Source organism: Pongo abelii, chromosome 16, assembly GCF_028885655.2.
Source record: "Pongo abelii isolate AG06213 chromosome 16, NHGRI_mPonAbe1-v2.0_pri, whole genome shotgun sequence".
Lineage (NCBI taxonomy): Eukaryota > Metazoa > Chordata > Mammalia > Primates > Hominidae > Pongo > Pongo abelii.
In genome coordinates, this window is record NC_072001.2 from 85,836,189 (window position 1) to 85,859,267 (window position 23,079).

At 50.7% G+C, this 23,079-nt stretch overlaps 1 protein-coding gene and 1 pseudogene across 1 annotated transcript; both read left to right on the top strand.

Annotated features, from left to right (window-relative positions):
- On the top strand, positions 1–16,322 carry LOC100935705 (uncharacterized). The gene is made up of 5 exons (XM_054531750.1): positions 1–452; positions 1,380–1,528; positions 9,659–9,757; positions 14,423–14,581; positions 16,235–16,322. Exons 1-3 carry the CDS (start codon positions 291–293, stop codon positions 9,711–9,713), a joined length of 366 nt encoding a protein of 121 aa, XP_054387725.1. The 5' UTR covers positions 1–290; the 3' UTR covers positions 9,714–9,757; positions 14,423–14,581; positions 16,235–16,322.
- Positions 14,464–23,079, top strand: part of LOC112129033 (chondroitin sulfate proteoglycan 4-like) — an 18,750-nt pseudogene continuing 10,134 nt past the window's right edge.

A 23,079-nucleotide genomic window follows, 5' to 3' on the forward strand; every position in this document is an offset into this window, starting at 1 on the left:
AGGGGTGTGAGGGGCGAGAGGGACGGGAGCGGGGTAGGGACAGCCCTTTCCCAGGCGGTAGCGGGGACGGCTGTGCTGTTGCCCTTTTAAGCTGCGGCTTGACAGGAGCAGCGCCTCCTGTCGGTGGAGTCTGTTACAAGGGGAGCAGCCGCCCAGGCCGCCACACAGCTCCCCGCAGAGGCCTCGGTGCCCCTTGCCATTTTCCAGCCCTACTCCGACTGGAGTCGAGGCAGCGGGGAGAGGCGGAGCTGGGAAAGCGCCGCCGAGAGGTCTCGCGGGTGGTCGCGGCCATGACAGCGGCTCCCGACCTGCTCACCTTCCGCGTCCCTCCCGCCAGAGGTGAGAGTAAAATGTCCGTGTCGGGGTTCAAGGCCAAGCTGAAGTTGCTGGCCTCTGTCTTCCACAAGAACCAGGAGCCGCCGCCGCAGCTCAGGCTCCACTGCAACATCACGGTGAGGCGCCCAGTGGCAGCCTCACGGGGCAGGGCGAGGGCAGAGAGGAGGCCCCCAGAGTCCCGGGACAAAGTGGAGCCTGCCCGGGAGAGGCCCCGGTTCCCCTGGCGGGGCAAGCGCGCCCCCTTCTCCCGCGACTGGCCCGCCCCGCTGCGTGAGGCTTGGGTGGGAGGAGGGGGAGGGCGCGTCTCTCTGGCTTTTTGCGCGGGGCTGGCTTGGGGGCTGCGGGCACCTCTCGCCCCAGTCGCCGCGCCCCGAGGTGGGAGCCCGTGTCGCCCGCAGCCCTTTCGGGGCCCATGGTCGCACTCAGTCAGCCAGCCTGCTCCCCGGGACCGCGACGAGGCGTGGCAGGGCGGCTCCGGCTGTTGTTTGAGCCCAGGCGGGGAAGGGGAAAGGTCTTTAGATTTTCGGGTTTTTGGCCGGGCGCAGTGCTCATTCCTGTAATCCCAGCAGTTTGGGAGACTGAGGCAGCGGATCTCCTGAGGTCAGGAGTTCTAGACCAGCCTGGCCAACATGGTAAAACCCTGTCTCTACTAAAAATACAAAAATTAGCCGGGCATGGTGGCAGGTGCTTGTTGAGATGGAGTCTCACTGTGTTGCCCAGGCTGGAGTGCAGTGGGGCGATCTCGGCTTACTGCAGCCTCCGTCTCTTGACAGTCCATGGGTTCAAGCGATTCTCCTGCCTCAGCCTCCCGAGCTGGGATTACAGGCGCCCGCCACCACGCCTGGCTAACTTTTGTGTTGTTTAGTAGAGATGGGGTTTCATCATGTTGGCCAGGCTGGTCTCAAACTCCTGATCTCAAATGACCCATCTCTGCCTCCCAAAGTTCTGGGATTACAGGCCTGAGCCACCGCGCCCTGATCCAAGGCCCTTAAGCTTAAACGCCTCATTCTTCAGTCAGGTTTTCCTTGTTCCCACATGTTCAGCCAATCGTTTTTAAGGAGAAACTAACAATGAAAACGGACTCGTTGATGGAGGAAAAGTTGGAATGCAGCCTCTGGTGCTGTTTGAATGATCCCTCCCCCCGGGCCGCTGCTGTGTTCTGGAAAGGCGCATTGTACCCTGGATGCAGCAGGTAAGAGTCCTGTCCAGGTGCTCTGCCCGCTTTCTTTTCAGGCTTCTGTATCAGCTGTTTTTCCCCTGTAGAATGTGCCCCTGACAGCCACCCCCAACCCTACCCAATTTATCTTTACGTGTCTGACCATCAAGGCTCTTCTGGGTCATATTTAGTTCATGCTGATATTTCCCCTTCCTCCCCTCTTTAGTCCTCATTATTTTTGCTTTGGTTATGTTATGCTGTATTTTGTAAGGCTTTAAAAAAATTTTTATGGTGGCAGGGGAGAATGTTTTATAATTATGCTTTGTGCTTTTTATCTTCCACTCAATAAATGCTTGGTAAATATTTGTTTTATTGAATGTATGACCCTATTCTAGCTATATTGTGCTTGAACAAAAATCTGCCTTGTAAGTTACAAGGCCTTGTAAGTTAACTGCTAAGAATTTGTCAAAAGTGCAGACATAACATCAAGAACTTGTTATGGATAGTACAAAAAGGTCTCTAAGGGCTTGATGGAAGTCTGTAAATTGACTTCCTACGAAAGAGAGTATAAGAAGTGAAAATGTAAAGCATGACTGGAGAGCCAGAGTGATGAAGCCGGGGTCCCTTTCTCCAGATCCTTTGTAACAGTGTTATGTGGTCTCTTCTAGAAGATCGTTCTGAAAGATAATGCCAACTCGGAACCTGGGAAACCATCCAGTGGGTTTCTGCAGCTTAGGTGGTTCAAATCGTCGTAACACCTTTGTTTTCTCTGCCTCAGTTTGCTTACAATGATGTTCTCAGTAGCTATAATTGCTGTCTTTGAATACTTAAGCATTTTTTTTTAGATGACAGGGATATATGTGCATTTTTATTTTACCAAGTGTTAGAATTTTTACTCTGCTTTTGTGGGCTCTGGGTTAGCTACTTAGTTGTTGTAAAATGATTAGCAGGGAAAACTGTGTGTGTGTGTGTATGTGTGTGTATTTTAAGTTTCTTTTGTTGTCAGAGGACTTCAAATTTTATTTTATATGGTAATTCTGTCAATTCACTTTATTCTCCACCCCACATTTATTGAACAGCAAAGTATGAAAGTAATGTGTCCCATAAGCAGCCTTCAGAAGAATTACAACTGCTGCATACCTGAAATTCTTTTTTTTTTTTTTTTTTTGAGATGGAGTCTCACTCTATCACCCAGGCTGGAGTACAGTGGTGCAATCTTGGCTCACTGGAACCTCTGCTGCCCAGGTTCAAGCAATTCTTCTGCCTCAGCCTCCTGAGTAGCTGGGATTACAGGCACCTGCCACCGCACCTGGCTAATTTTTGTAGCTTTAGTAGAGACAGGTTTCACCATGTTGGCCAGGCTGGTCTTGAATTCCTGACCTCGTGATCTGCCTGCCTCAGCCTCCCAAAGTGCTGGGCTTACAGGCGTGAGCTACCGCGCCCGGCTGAACTTTCAAGAAGAAATTTGTGCATCAGTTTTCAAAAAATTATGATATCAAAAGATAGCTGTGCCCTACATTTGGAAAGATACAAAAACTGAACATACTGGCAGGCAGTTTTGCTTGCTGGTGCTTCAGATAGAGGCACACATTGGTCTCAGTGGATTTAAGGAGAAAAATAGATACAGAAAGTTCTTTCTAAACAAGACCAAAAAATCCTTTTCTTAAGCAGTGACAGGTAAAGAGGTTGTCTTGGCTAACCTTGAATTGTGTTGCCCTTGATTGAGACAGTTTTATGGTGGGGATGGTAGTGGTGATAAACTTGTTGGAAATTTGTCCGCCTATAGTAACCTTGGTGGTATCTGTCACAGACATCTTCATCCTCACAGGCCTAGAAATTAGTATGAAACTAACAGAATGGAGGAGAAACAAAGGACCTGAATAATTAGCTGCTTAGGTAATTGTTCTGTGTTTTCATAACTGGTGAAAAAGAGCAGTATTAGAAGCACTTACACATTCTATGTAAGGAACACTGCCTGAATTTATATTGCAATTTTTGAGCACCATTAACTGTTTAAAAACAGGCATATTGTAGGTAATATTTTAAAGACAAACAGAAAATTTATCTTTTCAAGATGGATCTAAAGCTTAAACTTATCAAAATTACAAAATGTAAAGCATGTGATTGAAAAATATTAATGCATAGGTTTAAATATTGGTCATTTTAAATGTCTTTCAAAATAGATTGTCTCTTAAATATTAAACTGAACAAACTTTGAACATGTTATAGAGTTTGTGCTGAAGGTTAAATTTCCTGGGGTGATGGATATTTTATAATATGGAAAACAAAACCTTATTTTAAGAAATTTAGAAAACTTTCAGGCAAAACTAGAACACATTACCTATGTAATTCTACCACTGAGAAGGTGTCGCTGTGAGAAATTTGTATCTTTCCAGTCATCTGCTCATCTCTTTTCTCCTGTGCTTGCATAGGTTTCCTCTCCCTTAAAAATCAGATACTTGTCTGTAATCTGCTTTTTCACTCCACAGTATTGTAGACCCATGTTATAACTTACTCCTCTACATTGCCTTCAGTTATTGTGTGCTTTCTGTTGGATGACTGTACCATGTAGTCAGTCATGTTTTCTGGTACTGAATACATAGGGGTGTGTGTGTGTGCGTGCATGTGTGTGTGCGTATTTTTTTCTAACTTTACTAATGCTTTAGACATCAATAGGTAGACCTAAATCCTTGAAACCTTCCACGTGGTGACTTTCAGTTCTCATTGCTGAATTTGTTTCTAGAGATGGAAGAAATTATATTGGATGGGAACTTTTTTTTCTTTTTTTTTCTTTTTTTTTTTTTGAGATGAAGTCTTGTTCTTGTCGCCCAGGCTGGAGTGCAGTGGCGTGATCTCACTGCAACCTCCACCTCCTGGGTTCAAGCAATTCTCCTGCCTCAGCCTCCCGAGTAGCTGAGATTACAGGCGCATGCCACCATGCCTGGCTAATTTTTGTATTTTTAGTAGAGACGGAGTTTCACCATGTTGGCCAGGCTGGTCTTGAACTCCTGACCTCAGGTGATTTGCCCACTTCAGCCTCCCAAAGTGTTGGGAATACAGGTGTGAGCCACTGTGCCCAGCCTTTTTTTCATCTTAGTATCAGCTTTTATTTATCAGATTGGTAAAAATGTTAGAAAGTGTGCAGTGAAATGGGCATTCTTACAGTCATGGCAAAAAATATAATTATCTCTGACTATCTAGAAAGTAGTTCGGCTTTCTAGAAACTTGTCTGAATTCTCCCTGTTTAGGCAGGATGAATTCTTACTACCCCAAGGTGGCCAGCCTTGTCCCTGTGATTCCATCTCTCCCAGAAAGAGAGGTCCAGTCTCAGGGAAAACCCAGATTTGCTTGGCTTAGTCCACCTGACAGCTGATCACTGGAAATGGGGTGGGCCGGTAGAGTCCTTTGGTCAGGTTTTGTGTTGAGAGAGACATGGAAAGATGGGAGGGAGGTAGCAAAACTGGCCTCAATGGAACTATGTAAGTTAAAATAGAATGGCAAAGGGATGTTTCTTCCAAGGAAGAAATTCTAGGGAAGGAAGAAAGTGGAGGGGAAGGCAGCAGTTCTCCAAGTTTTGGGGTCAGGATTCCTTTACACTCTTAAAAATATATTGAGGGCCCAAGGAGCTTTGGTTTATGTAGGGTATATCTATTGGTATTTATCACTAGAAATTAAATCAGAAATATGTAAAATATTCTTTAAAAGCTCACCACATATTGTTATAAATGCTTTTATGAAAAGAAAATTTCTAAACCCAAAGTAGTACAATCTTACATCTTTTGCAAATTTCTTTGATGTTTGATATGTCATCTGCATGATGTTTGATATGTCATTTGCATGATGTTTGATATGTCATTTGATATGTCATTAGCAAGTTGATATGTCAGTTTGCTTCTGCATTCAATTTATTGTGTGATATTTTCTTGAAAAAGTGTGAACAAAGGCCAATCTCATACAGATAACCATTTTAGATCATTGTGGATATATATATATTTTTGAGATGGGGCCTTGCCCTGTTGCCCAGGCTGGAAGGCAGTGGTGTGATCACAGCTCACTGCAGCCTCAGTCTCTGGGGACTCGGGTGATCCTCCCACCTCAGCCTCCGGAGTAGTTGGGACTACAGGTGTGTACCATCACACTTGGCTGACTTTTTGTATTTTTTGTAGAGACGGTGTTTTGCCATGTTGCCTAGGCTTCTTTTTTGATACTCCATCAAATCTTGGTTTTTCTTGAACTTTGGATCTTCCACCCTTGCATGATATTACAACATCATGCATTGGTCATTTATAAAATAGTGGTTCACTAAGATCTTCTACATGTTGATACATTTGATTGTACCGTATCAAAATACATTCATCAATACCACCATCAATCTCATCAGAATACTTTTGGAAAGCGATGGTGGATATAAGTTTTCTAAAATTCTAATTTTTTGTTCAAAATTTTGAATTTTATTAGTAATTTTATTATTGAATTTTATTATGGCCTGTCTGTTGTTTTCCTTGAAATGACAGAATCTCATTTTAGATATGCAAGTTAAAATAACATTTTTTGTCAGTCAGCCTTTCAAGTAAAAATGGTATTCCATTAAAGTGGTTAATTCACTTCATGACTTAGTCACTCAAGGGTTTTTTCTCAGGCAGCCTGTAGGAATGCTCATGTATACTTCCCATTTCATCACTTGAAATATTAAAAAGATATATTCAAGGATTTAGATGCAGTAAAATATTCACTGCTTCATCATAGACGTTCTTTTTTTTTTAATTTTTGAGACAGGGCCTTGTTCTGTCACCCAGGCTGGAGTGCAGTAGCGTGATCACAGCTCACTGCAGCCTCAACTTTCTGGGTTCAGTCAATCCTCCTGCCTCAGTCTTCCAAGAAGCTGGGACTACAGGCATGCAGCCATTGTGTTCAGCTAATTTTTGTATTTTTTGTAGAGATGAGGTTTCACCAGGTTGCCCAGGCAGGTCTTGAACTCCCAGGCCCAAGTGATCCCCCTGCCTGGGCCTTCCAAAGTGCTGGAATTATAGACATGAGCCAAAATTCCCAACCTTATCATAGACATTCTTAAATGAAACTGACCTTTTGTTGCCCTTCCTTTGTATTTTTATTTTTGGAGACGGAGTTTTGCTCTGTTGCCCAGTCTGGAGTTACATAGGTGCAATTTCAGCTCAAGGCAACCTCTGCCTCCCAGGTTCAAGTGATTCTCCTGCCTCAGCCTCCTAAGTATCTGGAACTACAGGTATGCACCACCACACTGAGCTGATTTTTGTATTTTTAGTAGAGATGGGGTTTCACCATGTTGGCCAAGCTGGTCTCAAACTCCTGACCTCAGGTGACCCGTCTACCTCAGCCTCCCAAAGCACTGGATTTACAGGTGTAGGCCACCATGCCCCACCCGCCCTTCCTTTTTAAACCTTTCCTGTGCATAGTGAAGAATACCATGACTACTACTAGTTTGGTGTTACTGCCTTTATTTGTGCTAAAGTACCAGCATTTTTACCCACCATTGTATTTGCACACTTAACAGCAAATGTCACCATGTTAGTATTCCTGTCAAAATAGTTTGGACTTGGGGGTCTGAGGGCCGCACTTTGGGAACCATTGAAATAGGCACTTAGACCTACTATATATCATATCTTTTCATCTACAAGGTTTTTAAAAGCTTAATTTCAGTTATTTTTTTTTTGTAATTTTTAAAATATGGTTTTGAGGGGTTTCAGTCCAGAGCAACAACACGTATTTTATTTTGCTTATGCTGAAGTTTACTAGACAAATACTAACCTAACAGAATGAAGTCCTAAATCTAATTGCAATTTCCTTAGCCAAAAGAAAAAAAACCCAAAATTAAAAGCGTAAAAATAGTCCATATGGTGTATTCTCAGTGTATGCTGAAGAATTTATAGAAGAAAATGCAATACTCAGTAAGTGGTGTTCTTTAAGAATAGTATTGGCTGGGCGCGGTGGCTCACACCTGTAATCCCAACACTTTGGGAGGCCGAGGTGGGCGGATCATCTGAGATTAGGGGTTCGAGACCAGCCTGACCAACATGGAGAAACCCTGTCTCTACTAAAAATACAAAATTAGCCAGGCATGATGGCACATGCCTGTAATCCCAGCTACGCAGGAAGGCTGAGGCAGGAGAATTGCTTGAACCCGGGAGGTGGAGGTTGTGGTGAGCTGAGATCGTGCCACTGCACTCCAGCCTGGGCAACAAGAGCGAAACTCGGTCTCAAAAAAAACCAAAAAAAGAAAAAAAAAGAAGAGGAGTAATTCTGAAGAGTTTCTTTTAGCCTGTAAAGAGATTTCCAACACAGTAAGAAGAGGAATGAGAAGAATGAGAATAGTAAAATAAACCATTACTGAAGAGATATACTGTTAATGATGTCCTCCTTCAATACAACTTGTTTTTCTTTTTTTTGTTTTTTGAGATGGAGTCTTGCTCTATCGCCAGGCTGGAGTGCAGTGGCGCATCTCAGCTCACTGAAACCTCTGCCTCCCGGGTTCAAGTGATTCCCCTGCCTCAGCCTCCCGAGTAGCTGGGACTACAGGCCTGTGCCACCACACACAGCTATTATGTTTTTTAATTTTAGTAGATACAGAGTTTCACCATGTTGGCCAGGACGGTCTCCATCTCCTGACCTCGTGGTCCACCTGCCTTGGCCTCCCAAAGTGTCAGGATTATAGGCATGAGCCACCATGTCCAGCTATCTTGTTTTTCTTTTTTTTTTTTTTTTTTTTTTTCAGATGGAGTCTTGCTCTGTCGCTGGGCTGGAGTGCAGTGGCACGATCTCAGCTCACTGCAAGCTCTGCCTCCCGGCTTCACATCATTCTCCTGCCTCAGCCTCCTGAGTAGCTGGGACTACAGGCGCCCGCCAGCGCGCCCAGCTAATTTTTTTGTATTTTTTTAGTAGAGATGGGGTTTCTCCGTGTTAGCCAGGACGGTCTCAATCTCCTGACCTCGTGATCCACCCACCTCGGCCTCTCAAAGTGCTGAGATTACAGGCGTAAGCCACCGTGCCCGGCCCATCTTGTTTTTCTTAAAAAGGAACCTTCAGTAAATATTTGGTTTCTGTGGCTTCAGCTTTAATTCAGATTACAGTTTTCAAAGCAGTTTTGCCTAAAGTTGTTTGTGCAAAATTGTTTTCTGTGACTTGAACCTAGTTATTCTGAAGCTAATATATGATAATAATGTTTTTTCCCCAATTTATAATAGAGAACAGTACAAAGTAACAGGGGGAATGTCTGTTAGTGGGTGAAAGCACATAATGCATAGTTCATTAGTTTTTTTAAAAAATCACATGTAATTGTGTTCCAAAAATATATATGTATAGTAATGGCATTTACTTGGTATTACTTGGTTTGTGTGATAGAATAAAATATTAGAATTTTATGGTGTTTGAGTTAGTTATCTATTGCCCTGTAACAAATTTAGCAGCTTAAAACAACACACATTATCTCACAGTTTCTGTGGGTCAGGATTCTGTCCAGTTTACCTTGGGTTCACTGGCTTGGCCTCTGACCAGGCAGTGAAGGTGTTGGTGGCGGCTGTGATCATCCCAAGGCAGGATAGGGAGAGAATCTGTCTCCAAGCTCACATTGGCAGGATTCATCTCAGAGGCTGTTGGACTGGGCCTCCGTTTCTAGATGGCTATTGGTCAGAGGCCTTTTACAATACCTTGCCATGTGGGCCTCTCCATAGGGCACCTCATCACATGGCAACTGGCTTCCATCAGAGGGAGCAATGCAAAGAGCAGGAGAAGGGTGACCAAGGCAGGCATCGTAGTCTCCTTGTAGCCTCACCTCAGAAGTGATGTTACTTTTGCTATATTCTCTTTGTTAGAAGTGAGTCACTAGGTCCAGGGGTGGAATTTTACAAGGGTGTGAATGGCAGGAGGTGAGGGTGATCAGGGCCATTTAGAGGCTGCCTACCAGTGTTGAAGAAAATTGTTGACTTCTATGAGCTGTAGCAGCAGACAGTGCTATGCAAGGAGAATGGCTGTCTCAGAAGTCCAGCTCCTCACATGGGTTTAAACGTGTTGCCTTTTCCCCCATACATTTTGTTTAAATCCATGGTCATCTTGCCATTTAGTGGTGTGGTTTAATTGCATATTTGGGTTAGTCTGTATGTAAACATTTAACATAGCTGTCTCTGGGTTAAACAGGAATCCTATTCATCTTCACCGATATGGTCTGTGGACTCTGATGAGCCAAATCTGACATCAGTTCTGGAACGTCTAGAAGATACTAAGGACAACATTTCGGTGAGGAAAGAAGCCAAGCTATTTTCTCTTTTCCTCATGAACATTATATTTAGAAATTAAATGTTAAGTGATAATATTATATAAAAGCATGATTAATAACTATAATCTTAGAGGAATTAAAGTCTGGGTATTTTAAGTCCTCCAAATCTTACTTACTACCTGTATTCTCTTTATTATTTCCCACATGTATAACCTTAGTTTAGATTAGGAATTCAGGGTCTCTTTTTCCCTGAATTCTAACGATTAAGCCAAGCAAGCGTTTTGGGTGGAGACCACTAGCCAAGGTGGAAGTGAAGGGAGAGACGGGGAGAATGACACCAGAACTAGTGGGAGGGGATTGCCTTTCCTTTCAAGGGTCTCTAAGTCTGCAGTAAAAGTCAAAGGTATTCAAATAGGAAGTTTTGTTTTTGTCTTTAGTATATAAAGAAGCATAACTTTCCATTTTGAAAAACTTTAGAAACCTTTTTGCTTGATTATAAAACTTATAAGCAACCATTATTGAGATTAGTAAAATATAAAAAAATAAAAATCTCACATAATTTCTCTACCTAATATAACCACTGTTGACATGATAGCTAGTTTCTATCAGTATGTATTGCTTCTTTGTTATCAAAGTACTTATACCCTTACAGATATGTTTAAATAGTTGAGGTCATATTCTATAAATATCTATAAATAGCTGGGTGCTGTGGCTCACACCTGTAATCCCAGCACTTTGGGAGGCCGAGGCAGGCAGATCACAAGGTCAGGAGTTTGAGACCAGCCTGGCCAATATGGTGAAACCTCATCTCTACTAAAAATACAAAAATTAGCCCGGCGTGGTGGCAGGTGACTATAGTCCCAGCTACTCGGCAGGCTGAGGCAGGAGAATTGCTTGAACCCAGGAAGCAGAGGTTTCAGTGAGTCGAGATTGTGCCACTGCACTCCAGCCTGGGCAACAGAGCAAGACTCCATCTAAATAAATAAATTATATATACACACACATACACACACTCTCATATATATATATACATATGTGTGTGTATATAGACACACACACACACACACACACACATACATACACATACACCTACACATGGCTGATTGCCTCACCTCTAGCACTGGGAATCAGTCACCATGCTGTCCTTGTGGAGTCTTGTGGCCCAACAAGAGGAAGCTCTCCCCTGACATTGCCCCTCCAAAGTGTGCCACTTTCAGTGAGCCTCCTGTCATGCCTGGCCTGTGGACAGCCAGCCCCCGCCATCCCTCCCACCACCAACCAAGCATGGGGGTGCTGTGTAGGCAGCTGTGTGGTCTGACAGTCTCCACCAGTCCTGCTGTCCCTCAGCTGAGAATCAAACCCATTTCTGGATGATGGGGAATGTGTCCTCTGCTGGCTGTGTTCTCTGTGGAGCTCAGGGGAGGGAAAAGGCCAAGCCATTTCTAGGGTGCTGTCAGGACCAGTGAAAAGGTCACACCCTTTCCAAGGGAACTTTTCCTGGAAAGCCCCTGGAGCTTAGCTGGCTCTTATCCTGTGATAAGCCAGAGGCTCTGGGGGGTGAGAGAGCAGAAACCCTCGTCACCCCACCCAACGGGGACCTGTATACCTCTGCCAGCCTCTCACTTGGCCTTGCTGCTGTCCTCTGAGACTGCCTATTCCTCCCTCTCTGTGACTCTACACCACCATCACCTCCTCCAGGAAGTCCTCTGGATTGACTCCTAGCTTATTACATCTTTATTGTGCAGACCCTCTCCACTCAAATCCCCTCTTCAACTGCCCACCCCCCACTACCTCCAAGACAGAGATTCTGGGTTCTTGCAACTGCAGCCCCTCAGAGAGTGTAAGAGGGGCAGAAAAAGGAGATCAGGAGGTGGGGGAAGCAGCGCTGTCAGAGTTTCCAAAGCCCTGGCCAGCAAGGCCTCAGAGGCCTCTGTTGGGGTGGGGACCTCCCTGGCTATGCACTCCAGCAGCACAAGGCAGCCTCTGTGAGCTTCTCCCACTCAGCCCTACAGGAAGCAGGAGGGCCCAGCCTCAATGGACCAATTCAGACCCCAGCGCTCCAGAAAGTACCTCTGCTTCCTGCCACCATTCCACTCTGGCCAAACAGCCTCTACTCTCTTCTGCTGGGAGGGGGCCACAGGCAGGTGGTTCAGTGGTCAGGGCCAACCATCTACTTCAGTTCCTGTCTGGCCCGGATCCCTGATGTTGACCATGCCCTAGCGGGTGTATGTATACCTTTAGTGCAAGGGTGGTGTGATGATTAATACCGAGTGTCAACTTGATACGGTTGAAGGCTGCAAAGTATTGATCTCCTGGGTGTGTCTGTGAGGGCATTGTAAAAGGAGATTAACATTTGAGTCAGTGGGCTGGGGAAGGCAGACCCACCTTTAATACTGGTGGGCACCATCTTTCTAATCAGTTGCTAGCAAATATAAAGCAGGCAGAAAAACGTGAAAAGGCGAGACTGGCCTAGCCTCCCAGCCTACATCTTTCTCCCATGCTGGACGCTTCCTGCTCTCTAGCATCGGACTCCAAGTTCTTCAGTTTTGAGACTCGGATTGGCTCTCCTTGCTCCTCAAACTTGCAGACAGCCTATTGTGGAACCTTGTGATTGTGTAAGTTAATACTTGATAAACTCCCCTTTATATATCTATATCTATATCTATCTATATCTGTCTGTATCTCCTATTAGTTCTGTCCCTCTAGGGAACCCTGACTAACACAGGTGATTAGGCACAGGGAGATGTGCCCCCTTCCCCGTGGGTGCTGGGTAGGTAAATGTTTAGCAGTGGGCTTTCTTGGGGAGAGGGAACCCTGATTTTCAGTATTTGCCTCTTTTCCTGGTATAAATGTTCCCACTGCGGGCAGTATCACCTGCCTCTCAACAGTTGGCTCCTGGCCGCTGCCGTGAGCTGTTCCAGCGGGTGACAGTGGTGGCTCCGTCCTGCAGGCCACGCGCCCCCACCCCTTGTGCCACGGCCTCCCTCACTTTAGTGTGCTGTTTGCTCTTGGGAATCAATGTCTTTGCAGATAAGGCACCCCAGTAGGCCGCCACCTGCAGTTCCCTGGTCTGTCTCTTGCTGGCACCAAGCTGTGCTGTGCCTGCTGAGCCTGCTGGGCCACCCCCGCGCAGATCAGATGGTCTGTGGGGCTTACTTGATTCCCTTAGCTTCCCAGACAGGGTGCTGGTGTTGCCAGCAGTGCTGGCAGGAGAAGGGGATAACTAGAGGGGATTTAAATCAACCCGAGGGGCTCTTACGGGATCTTTCCTGGATATCCCTCCAGGGGGGGCTGGCTGCCCTTAGGGTGTACAAACCTCCAACTCCTCCAATGGCTGAAGCTACTTCCTCAAGCAGATGGCAGCTGGCTCAGGCTGGCCAGGGACCAGTGCATGTGAGGCTGGTGCTGGATCACCCCATCAAGGCCATCAGCCTGTGCTTGTTCTTGGGGTTTGAGTGAAACCCAACAGGGATGAATCACGGTTTTTAACCTATGTTTGTCTGCCCCCCAGCCCTGGACATCTGCAGGCAATTCGAAGTTATATTTGGCTCTTGTCACCACAAAAGGCATGGACCAGAAATTATGGCAGCGGGTTGGAAGTCAGGGAGGCTAATTTGGGGAAACTGCCTGGAGGAAGCAGCAACTCAAAAGAGGAGGAGTCCCAGTGTGGGACAGAATGGGCCTTGCCTAAGAACCACTAACCCCAGGCAAGCCCAGACATGGCCTTCTGCCTGGGGAGGCCCTCTTTGGCCTGCCCAGCAGACCCTCAGCCCCTCCTAGGCCCTGTCTTCAGCCTCAGACTGAGTGGTGGCCTGGGGAAGTTGGGAGCTCAGCTGTTCTCATCCCTGGTTCCTTGGCCACGGTGGAAACAATGGGGCCGGATCTGACTGCTCAGCGGGGACTGTGAATAGCTCTCCAGCAGGAAGCAACAGCAGAGGTAATGGAGGAATTGTGGGCCCACTTTGGTTTGACACTGCATATGGTCCCCATCTGGCCTCAGAGCCTTTGCTCCTTGGCAAACTCAGGCCAATAAGCTCCCGCCCCCACCCTCAATGGCAGCTGGAAGAATGGCCTAAGGGAGAAGTGGGGATAGGTGGGCCACACTGACACCACCCCCAGATCCCAGCTGTGGCCCCAGCCAATGCATGGAGGCGAGGCATGGCACGGCAGGTGCTGCACAGGAGCCCAAGCACAAGGGCACTTAGGAGAAGGAATCTGAGCAGGGATCAATCTGGCCTGGGGGTGATTCTCCAGAAACTCCATTCCTCGGGGCTGTGACCACCAAGCCAGGTGATCAGGCCAGTGATGTTTCCCTTTGGGCCAGGTCAGGGAGCCAGACCTGGGAGGGAGACTCCTCTGGGGCCCAGGGGAGGTGAGTCAGAGCTGGAAGAGACCTCTGGCTCCAGGAACCTCCAAGGAGGAGACCTGAGTTGCTGGGAATTTCTGGGTCTGACCTCCTGCAAAGTCAAGGTCTGGGCTGGACACAAGGTGAGGTTGTGCCTTCTGGTGCCAGGACCAAGGAAATGCTGCGATCTGGGCAGTGCTCAGAGGCAGCACCATATAGCAGAACCATGAGGGTACACCAGCACGGACCCCTTTCTGCAACCCACCCATCCCTCTCTGCAGCACCTCACCTCCTCCAGGCAAGAATCTGCGCCTTGACCACAGCTCCCTCTCTCACACAGCTTCCTTCTTCGGTGATAACCACCTGGAGGTGCCTGTGGCCATGGCTCTGACTGACATAGACCTACAGCTGCAGTTCTCCACGTCCCAGCCCGAAGCCCTCCTTCTCCTGGCAGTAGGCCCAGCTGACCACCTCCTGCTGCAGCTCTGGACACCTGCAGGTAAGTGACGTTCCCCTGGGATTGGGGTGAGATTCCTTGTCTAGCTTTGAGTGAACCCCAGCTGGCTGTGTGACTTTGTGTAAGTCACTTTTTTCTTGGGGTCTCAAGTTCTCCACTGTGGGATGGGCAGCAGCAGCTCAGAAATGGTAAATCCTTCATGAACTGGCTCTGCCCACCGGCTCCCTCCAACCACGTTTCCCACCACAAGCCCTCGCTGGCCCTTTGTGCTCTGACTGCACTGAACTGCTTTCAGTTCCTGGCCATCTTATGGTCACTTGCTGCCAGGCCTTTGGTCACCACACTCCTTCTGCCAAGTGTGTGCCCCACCCATTCCCTGCACCTGCCTAACTCTAGCCTCTCCTTGAAGTTTCAGTGTGGGCATCCCCTCCTCCTGGGCAAGGCCCCCTCCTGGGGGCCTGTGCATCTTGGTGGCACTGCACCAATTTCTCTGCAGCACCACTGTCTGTCCACTACAGTAACAGCACCAGTACTGCCTCAGCTTCATTTTTCCATTTCATCCTTCAAGACACCACAAGCTTTATTATCAAGGAGTCTTGTGGCTCCTTCTTGAGTCTTCCCCCATACCATGAAGAGTTTAAGAACCCAGGGTCTTGGTCCAAATTTGGGGCAGGCTGGGTGCAGTGGCTCATGCCTATAATCCCACCACTTTGGGAGACCAAGGTGGGAAGATCACTTGAGCCTAGGAGTTCAAGACTGGCCTGAGCCACACAATGAGACCCCATCTCTATTTTAGAAAGAAAAAAAAAATTAACAAATTTGGGGCAGCCATCTCCTTCCACACCCCAGTGGGAAGAGGACTAGGGCTTGGTCAGTCTGCTGCTGTCATTGCTGCTCACTGCCACGAGTGTCACTGTTGAACACCTATGTGGTGCAGTCTGGCGCTGATGGCTGTTGAGCTCTGCAGGTACAGTGATGCCACACCCCTACAGAGATGCACCATACCAGGACTCCAAGATCGTGGTTCTTAGTGTTCTGGTCCTGCAGTTCCCATACTCTGCCATCACCTATTCTAGCATCTGGGAGCACCATACCAGAGCCATTTCTGGTGTCAGTGTCATGGTGACAGAACTATGTCCTTCATCTCTCCTTGAGATCTTCCTCCACCACAGGTCAGGCAGCTTTTTTTTTTTCAGAACACAGAGCATCTGCCTGGGCTCCCTATCCCTGAACAGTTAGCCTGGCTTCCTTCAGTGACCTTAAGAAACTTTGCCAAACTTAGGGGGACTGATCAAGGGATTCTCAGTTACCCATTATTCCAGGGGTGAAATCTAGATTCCAAGACAATATTTCTGGTGCTTCTCACTCAAGGAAAGAGGAGGAGAATTTAAAAATACAGGTTGGGTTTCTAGAAGAGCATCTTGCTATATGTCAGTTCCTTGTGGGCAAGGACCACATCTGATTCACATCAGGGTCCCCAGAGCCCATCCAGGCCTGGCCCGGAGTGTTTCCTTTGGTGAGTGTTTGGAGGATAAATAAAGAGATGGCAGGAAGGCAAGAGGAGTGGCACCAGAGGCCCTTGTCCTAGGTTTTCTGCTCTGGGGCCCCAACTGTGGGGAACCCACTGTGCTTTTATAAGGGAAATGATGGATTCAAAGTGCTGCTCCCCATCTCCCATTCCCTGTCTCTCCTCAGATCAGGCTTGTCCTGGGCCAGGAGGAGCTGAGGCTGCAGACCCCAGCAGAAATGCTGCTGAGTGATTCCGTCCCCCACACTACAGTTCTGACTGTCTCAGAGGACTGGCCCACATTGTCAGTCGATGGGTTTCTGAATGCCTCCTCTGTAGTCCTGGGAGCCCCCCTAGAGGTCCCCTATGGGCTCTTTGTTGGGAGCACTGGGAGCCTTGGCCTGCTCTACCTGAGGGGAACCAGCCATCCCCTGAGGGGTTGCCTCCATGTAGCCACTCTCAATGGCCGCAGCCTCCTCCGGCCTCTGACCCCCAATATGCATGAGGGCTGTGCTGAAGAGTTTTCCACAAGTGATGATGTGGCCCTGGGCTTCTCTGAGCCCCACTCTCTGGCTGCCTTCCCTGCCTGGGGCACTCAGGACGAAGGAACCCTGGAGTTTACACTCACCACACAGAGCTGGCAGGCACCCTTGGCCTTCCAGGTAGTGGGCTGGTGTGGGGACTTCACCTGTGTGGACATATTTGAGGGCCACGTGGTCCATGGTCGAGAAGGGCCAGGGTACTGTACTGCTCCTCAACAGTGTGCCTGTGGCCGACGCGCAGCCCCACAAGGTCAGCATCCACATCAACACTCACCAGCTAGAAATCTCCATGGACCAGCACCCCACACGTACTTTGAACCGAGGAGTCCTCAGCTACCTGGAGCCACGTGACAGTCTCCTTCTTGGGGAGCTGGTTGCAGATGCCTCTTGTTACCTCCGGGAACACCGCTCAGGCCTGACACCAGGGGCCGCCAATGCCTCCCTGCTGGGCTGGCTGCATGGAAGACCTCAGTGTCAATGGCCAGAGGTGGGGGCTGCGGGAAGCCTTGCTGACACACAACATGGTGGCTGGCTGCAGACTGGAGGAGGTGGAGGAGTATGAGGACAATGCCTATGGCCATTATGAAGCTTTCTCCACCCTGGCCCCCGAGGCTTGGCTGTCCGTGGAGCTAGCTGAGCCATGCGTGCCTGAACCAGGGCTGCCTCCTGTCTTTGCCAATTTCACCCAGCTGCTGACTATCAGCCCAGTGATGGTGACCAAGGGTGGCACAGCCTGGCTTGAGTGGTGGCATGTGCAGCCCATGCTGGCACTGATGGAGGCTGAACTGCGTAAATCCCAGGTGCTGTTCAGCATGACCTGAGGGGCACACTACGGTGAGCTCGAGCTGGACATCCTGGGTGCCCAGGCATGAAAAATGTTCACCCTCCTGGACGTGGTGAACTGCAAGGCCCGCTTCATCCACAATGGCCCTGAGGACACCTCTGACCAGCTGCTGCTGGAGGTGTCAGTGACAGCTTGGGTGCCCACGCCCTCATGCCTGCGGAGGGGCCAAACTGACCTCCTGCCCATCCAGGTCAACCTTGTCAATGACTCACCCCGCATCATCTTCCCACATGGCAGCCTTATGGTGATCCTGGAACACACACAGAAGACTCTGGGGCCTGAGGTTTTCCAGGCCTATGACCCGGACTCTGCCTGTGAGGGCCTCACCTTCCAGCTCCTTGCACCCCCTCTGGCCTCCGTGTGGAGCACCGAGACCAGCCTGGGGAGCTGGTGACCGAGTTCTCCTGTTGGGAGTTGGAGGATGGCAGCCTAGTCTATGTCCACTGCGGTGGCCCCGCACAGGACTTGACGTTCCGGGTCAGCAATGGACTGCAGGCCAGCCCCCTGGCCATGCTGAAGGTGGTGGCCGTCCAGCCAGCCATACAGATCCACCGCAGCACAGGGCTGCATCTGGCCCAGGGCTCTGCCATGCCCATCTTGCCTACCAACCTGTCGGTGGAGACCAGCGCCGTAGGGCAGGATGTGAGCGTGCTGTTCCGTGTCACCGGAGGCCTGCAGTTCGGGGAGCTGCAGAAGTGGGGGGCTGGTGGTGTGGGGGGTGCTGAGTGGTGGGCCACACAGGCGTTCCACCAGCAGGATGTGGAGCAGGGCCGCGTGAGGTACCTGAGCACTGACCCACAGCACTATGCCGAGGACACTGTGGAGAACCTGGATCTGCGGGTGCAGGTGAGCTGGGAAATCCTGAGCAATCTGTCCTTCCTAGTGACCATCCAGAGAGCCACCGTGTGGATGCTGCGGGTGGAGCCACTGCACACTCAGAACACCCAGCAGGAGGCCCTCACCACAGCCCACCTCGAGGCCACCCTGGAGGAGGCAGGCCCAAGCCCCCCAACCTTCCACTGTGAGGTGGTTCAGGCTCCCAGGAAAGGCAACTTTCAACTACAGGGCACGAAGCTGTCAGATGGTCAGGGCTTCACCCAGGATGACATACAGGCTGGAGAGGTGACCTATGGGGCCATGGCACATGCCTCAGTGGCAGTGGAGGACACCTTCTGTTTCCATGTCACAGCTCCACCATATTTCTCCCCACTCTGTACCTTCTCCATCCATACTGGCGGTGACCCAGACATGCCTGTCCTCACCAATGTCCTCGTGGTGCCTGAGGGTGGTGGGTGTGTCCTCTCTGCTCACCAGCTCTTCGTCAAGAGTCTCAACAGTGCCAGGTACCTCTATGAGGTCATGGAGCAGCCCCGCCATGGGAGGTTGACTTGGCGTGGGACACAGGACAAGACCACTATGGTGACATCCTTCACCAATGGAGACCTCTTGTGTGGCCAACTGGTCTAGCAGCATGATGACTCCGAGATCACGGAAGATGATATCCCATTTGCTGCTGCTGCCAGGACCAGAGCAGTGGTGATGTGGCCTGGGAGGAGGTACGGGGTGTCTTCTGACTGGCCATCCAGCCTATGAATGACCACGCCCCTATGCAGACCATCAGCTGCATCTTCCATGTGGCCTGGGGTAGGTGGCGGCTGCTGACTACAGACAACATGGCCTTCAGCAATGCTGATTTGGGCTTTGCTGAGGCCCAGCTGGTGCTGACCCACAAGGACCTCCTCTTTGGCAGTATCATGGCCACGGATGAGCCCATGCAGCCCATCTACCGCTTCATCCAGGAGGGGCCTCAGGAAGAGGCGAGTCCTGTTCACGCACTCGGGCTGACCACGGCTGGATCCTGCTGCAGGTGTCTGACAGGCAGCACCAGGCCATCACGATGCTGGAGGTGCAGGCCTTGGAGCCTTACCTCTGTGTGGCCAATGGCTCTGGCCTCATGGTCCCTCAAGGAGGCCAGGGTACCATCAACATGGCCGAGCTCCACCTGGGCACCAACCTCGACATCCGCAGTGGGGATGAGGTCCACTACCACGTCACAGACAGCCCTCGCTGGGGACAGTTGCTCCAGGCCACTCAACCAGCCACAGCCTTCCCCCAGCAGGACCTGCTGGTTGGGGCCATTCTCTATGGCCACAATGGCAGCCTCAGCTCCCGCAACACCCTGGCCTTCTCAATGGATGTGGGGCCAGTGCACACAGATGCCACCCTACAAGTGACCATTGCCCTAGAGGGCCCACTAGCCCCACTGAAGCTGGCCTGGCACAAGAAGATCTACATCTTCCAGGGAGAGGCAGCTGAGATCAGAAGGGACCAGCTGGAGGTGAGGAGCTGGGGGTGGTGAGTGGGGGTGTGGACCAGGTAGAGGGCCTTCCTCCCAGCTTCCCTGCCGGGAACACGTGACTTGGGCTGTGCCTTTGGTGGTCCCAGGTTGCATGTGTGCACGTGCCTCAGATGTGCTCCCAAGAGTTTCTGGGGAGTTTGCTGTACATCCATCCTCCTGGGAGTTGTGTGTGCCTCTAGAGGTGGTGTCCACTCGTGTCCATGGCATGGCTGAGCATGCAGATTCCTGGACCCCACCCACCCCTACAGAATCTCTGAAGTGGAGCCCGAGAATCTGCATTGCAGTCAGTTCGCTGGGAGGGCATCACGGGTCCTGAACTTTTGGGATTGCTGGCCGTGGAGACAGGCCGCTGCCCCTCAGACCCCTGTGTACCCCGCTGTCTTCTCAGAGCCCAGACCAGGACTAGGAGGGTCTGTCAAGAGCTTCTGCTCACCCAGGAACCCCACAGAGCAGCCCCGGGCCTTCCAGAGATCTCACTGACATGTCCTGTGACCTCAGGCCAGTCCTTGCCCGCTCTCAGCCTTACTCTCCCACACTGCTCATTTCGGAGACTCTTCTGGTCCGCATGTCTGGAGCTTGGGGCCCACGGTGAGCCAGCAGATCTGGCATCAGGAAGGCCTCGCGGGAGGAGGCAGTGTTTGGGCTCTGAAGAGCACAGGCCATCGGGAGCAGAGAATGGGGAGTGGTATTCCAGGCAAAAGGAACATTCCGGGCAAAGGCACAGAACAGGAATGTGAGTTTGGAGGCAGTTCACAGGGGAGGACCTGGCGAACTTCACTCAGGGAGAGGTAAGGGCCCCACTCAGATGCGCCCAGCCTCAGGTGGCCACTGTGCCATGGACATCACGTGGACATGGGCACCAGCTCCAGCATCGCTGGCAGCAGACACTCCCGGGCCTGCCATGGTCCAGGGCCCTGGTGTCCTGCCCTCCAGGAGTCATCAGGCTGGCAGGGCAAGTTCATGTTCCCAGAAGGAGGGAGAAGGATGCAGGAAGTCGGGGATACAGGGCCCTAGAGCAGGGCTGGGGTCTTGGGGTATGGCTTCCAGAAGGAAGCTACAGCTGGACCCGAGGGTCTGGAGAGGGAGCACCATGTAGGAGCACTAGTGGCACCCCAGTAGCTGGTGAGGGGCAGTGCTTGGTGGGGGATGGAGTCGGAGGTGAAGCAGCTGCTGGGGCCTGTGGGTGGAGATGTGAGCCTGGGCCTCAGATCAGGTGCCAGCCAGAGGCAGAGTGGATCCTAGGAGCAGATGAGCTGAAGAAAGGCAGCTGAGTCGGCCAAGTGGGTGAAGCCACTGTTCATCCATCCTGGTGGCTTCAGAGAAGAACTAGAGCTCTCAGCCCTGGGTAGCGGCAGACTCTCCGTGGTAATTGTGCCATGGGGGCCAGCCCAGTGTTATCGTTTAAATGAACACCTCTCCAAAGGCAGAACGGGAGTTGTTCTACAGCAGGGCAGAGCGGGGCAGACTCTAGTGGGCCGTCCCGGGCAGGCAGCACACCTGATGCTCCCCCCAGGAGGCTGCGTGAGCATCTGGACCCAGCACATGATCACAGTGAGTTCTGGATAGGGAGTGGTCTTGTGGGGCACAGAGCTGACTCTGTCATTCAGGAGCCACGGCATGCAGCCCTGCCCCAAGTACCTCCAGAGGGGTCCCCCTGCCAGCCCTTGAAAATAGCAGAGCACACCCCTAGCCCCCTTTTCAAGCTCCCTTGCTTGGGCAAGGACCTCCTGAGCCTGGCACTCTCGCTCCTGAGAGGTGCAGATGGTATTCAACAAGTGCAAAGCTGAGGTTTCTTGGGCCTCTCACATCAGCACCTCCCAGGCCTGGGTTCTGTATTTCCCTGGCGCTCCACTCCTGCTATGGCGCCCTCCCCCCAATGAGATATTCATCAGGCTGGTGTCTACAGCTGCTACGTACCCTCAGTTGTTGGGAGCCTTTGTCAAGAATGCCCAGGAATGAGGAGGGCACGGGACCAGACCATCAGCAACCCTCTTGCACTCTATAGTCCCACGTTACTCAGAGCTTCCCCGTGCCCCAGCAATATGAAGGACTAGATTGAATGGGCACCAGGGGGCCAGGCTGGCAGTGCCACCCAGGAAAGCTGGGAAGAGGCTACATGTGCTACCTGGCCCACTCAGGGAGGAGGGCAGGACTGGGTATTGTCTTGACAGCAGCCCTTTCCCACAACACTGAACTGGGCAGGGAAGGGGTCAGGTGTCCTTATTTTTCAGATAAGGAAACTGAAGCTCCTGGAGGGCAGGTAACTGTATTCAGAGCACATGGCCAGTAAGAGGCAAAACTTCTGCTGGCAAGTCCAGGATTTCTTTCACCAGAGGACGCTGCTTGCTCCCCAGAGCTCAAGACCCTGTGTTGTGTCTCACTCCCACCCACAGAGCTCCTGTATCCAGGCATCAGCTCCAGCTCCCACTCCTGGAGGCCGAGGCGGGAGGATCACTTGAGACCAGCCTGGGCAACATAGTGAGACCTTGTCTCCACACAAAAATTTTACAAATAGCTGGGCTTGGTGGTGGCACGTGCCTGTAGTTCTAGCTACTCGAGAGGCTGATGTTGGAGGGTCACTTTGAGCCCAGGAGGTTGAGGCTGCAGTGAGCAGTGATCACTGTACTCCAGCCTGGTGACAGAGCGAGACCCTATCACCGCCCCCCACCCTGCCAAAAAAAAAAACTGAGTAGATAGGTGTCCTCTTGGCGTGATAGGTCCTAAGTCCCCTCCCAGATCTGTGACATTGGACAGGTGTCTTTTCCTCTCAATCTCGGTGTCCCCATCTGAGTGAGAAAAGGCAGTGGGGAGGTGGATCTTCCAGTCAAAGCAGTATAGAAGCCCGTGTGAAAAGCCATACTCCAAGGGGCTCCAAGTCCAGCGCACAGTCCCAGCAAGGCAGCCAGGGCGGCACAGGCATCAGGTCCCAACCTTCTTTCCTGTTCATACACTCTCAGACCATGGAGTTCATCATCTTGGAGCCGCTGGCCAATCTGTACTCGTGCGGGGACCAGAACACACTGATGGAGGAGTTGGCAGAGCAGGCACAGCAACGCGACGAGATGCTGCGCATGCACCACACGCTAAAGGAGGCGCTCAGCGTCATCGGTGACATCAACAGGACTACCGTCAGCATGCCCATGCCCCCACCCATGGATGACACCTGGCTGCAGGTGCAGAGCATCCCTGACGAACACAGGTACCAGGGACGGCCCCCACAGCCCCAAAGTTCCCCCTGCCTGGGCTGCACAGAGGAGTGCCCAGGGGGCAGTGGCGTGCCCCCTCACC

What these genes read in the sequence shown, in the direction of transcription:
- LOC100935705 (XM_054531750.1), top strand. Translation starts at nt 291, where the DNA reads ATGACAGCGGCTCCCGACCTGCTCACCTTCCGCGTCCCTCCCGCCAGA. An exon ending in GGCTCCACTGCAACATCACG is followed by an intron (nt 453 to 1,379) that starts GTGAGGCGCCCA and finishes CCACATGTTCAG; the next exon opens with CCAATCGTTTTTAAGGAGAA. An exon ending in TTGTACCCTGGATGCAGCAG is followed by an intron (nt 1,529 to 9,658) that starts GTAAGAGTCCTG and finishes TGGGTTAAACAG; the next exon opens with GAATCCTATTCATCTTCACC.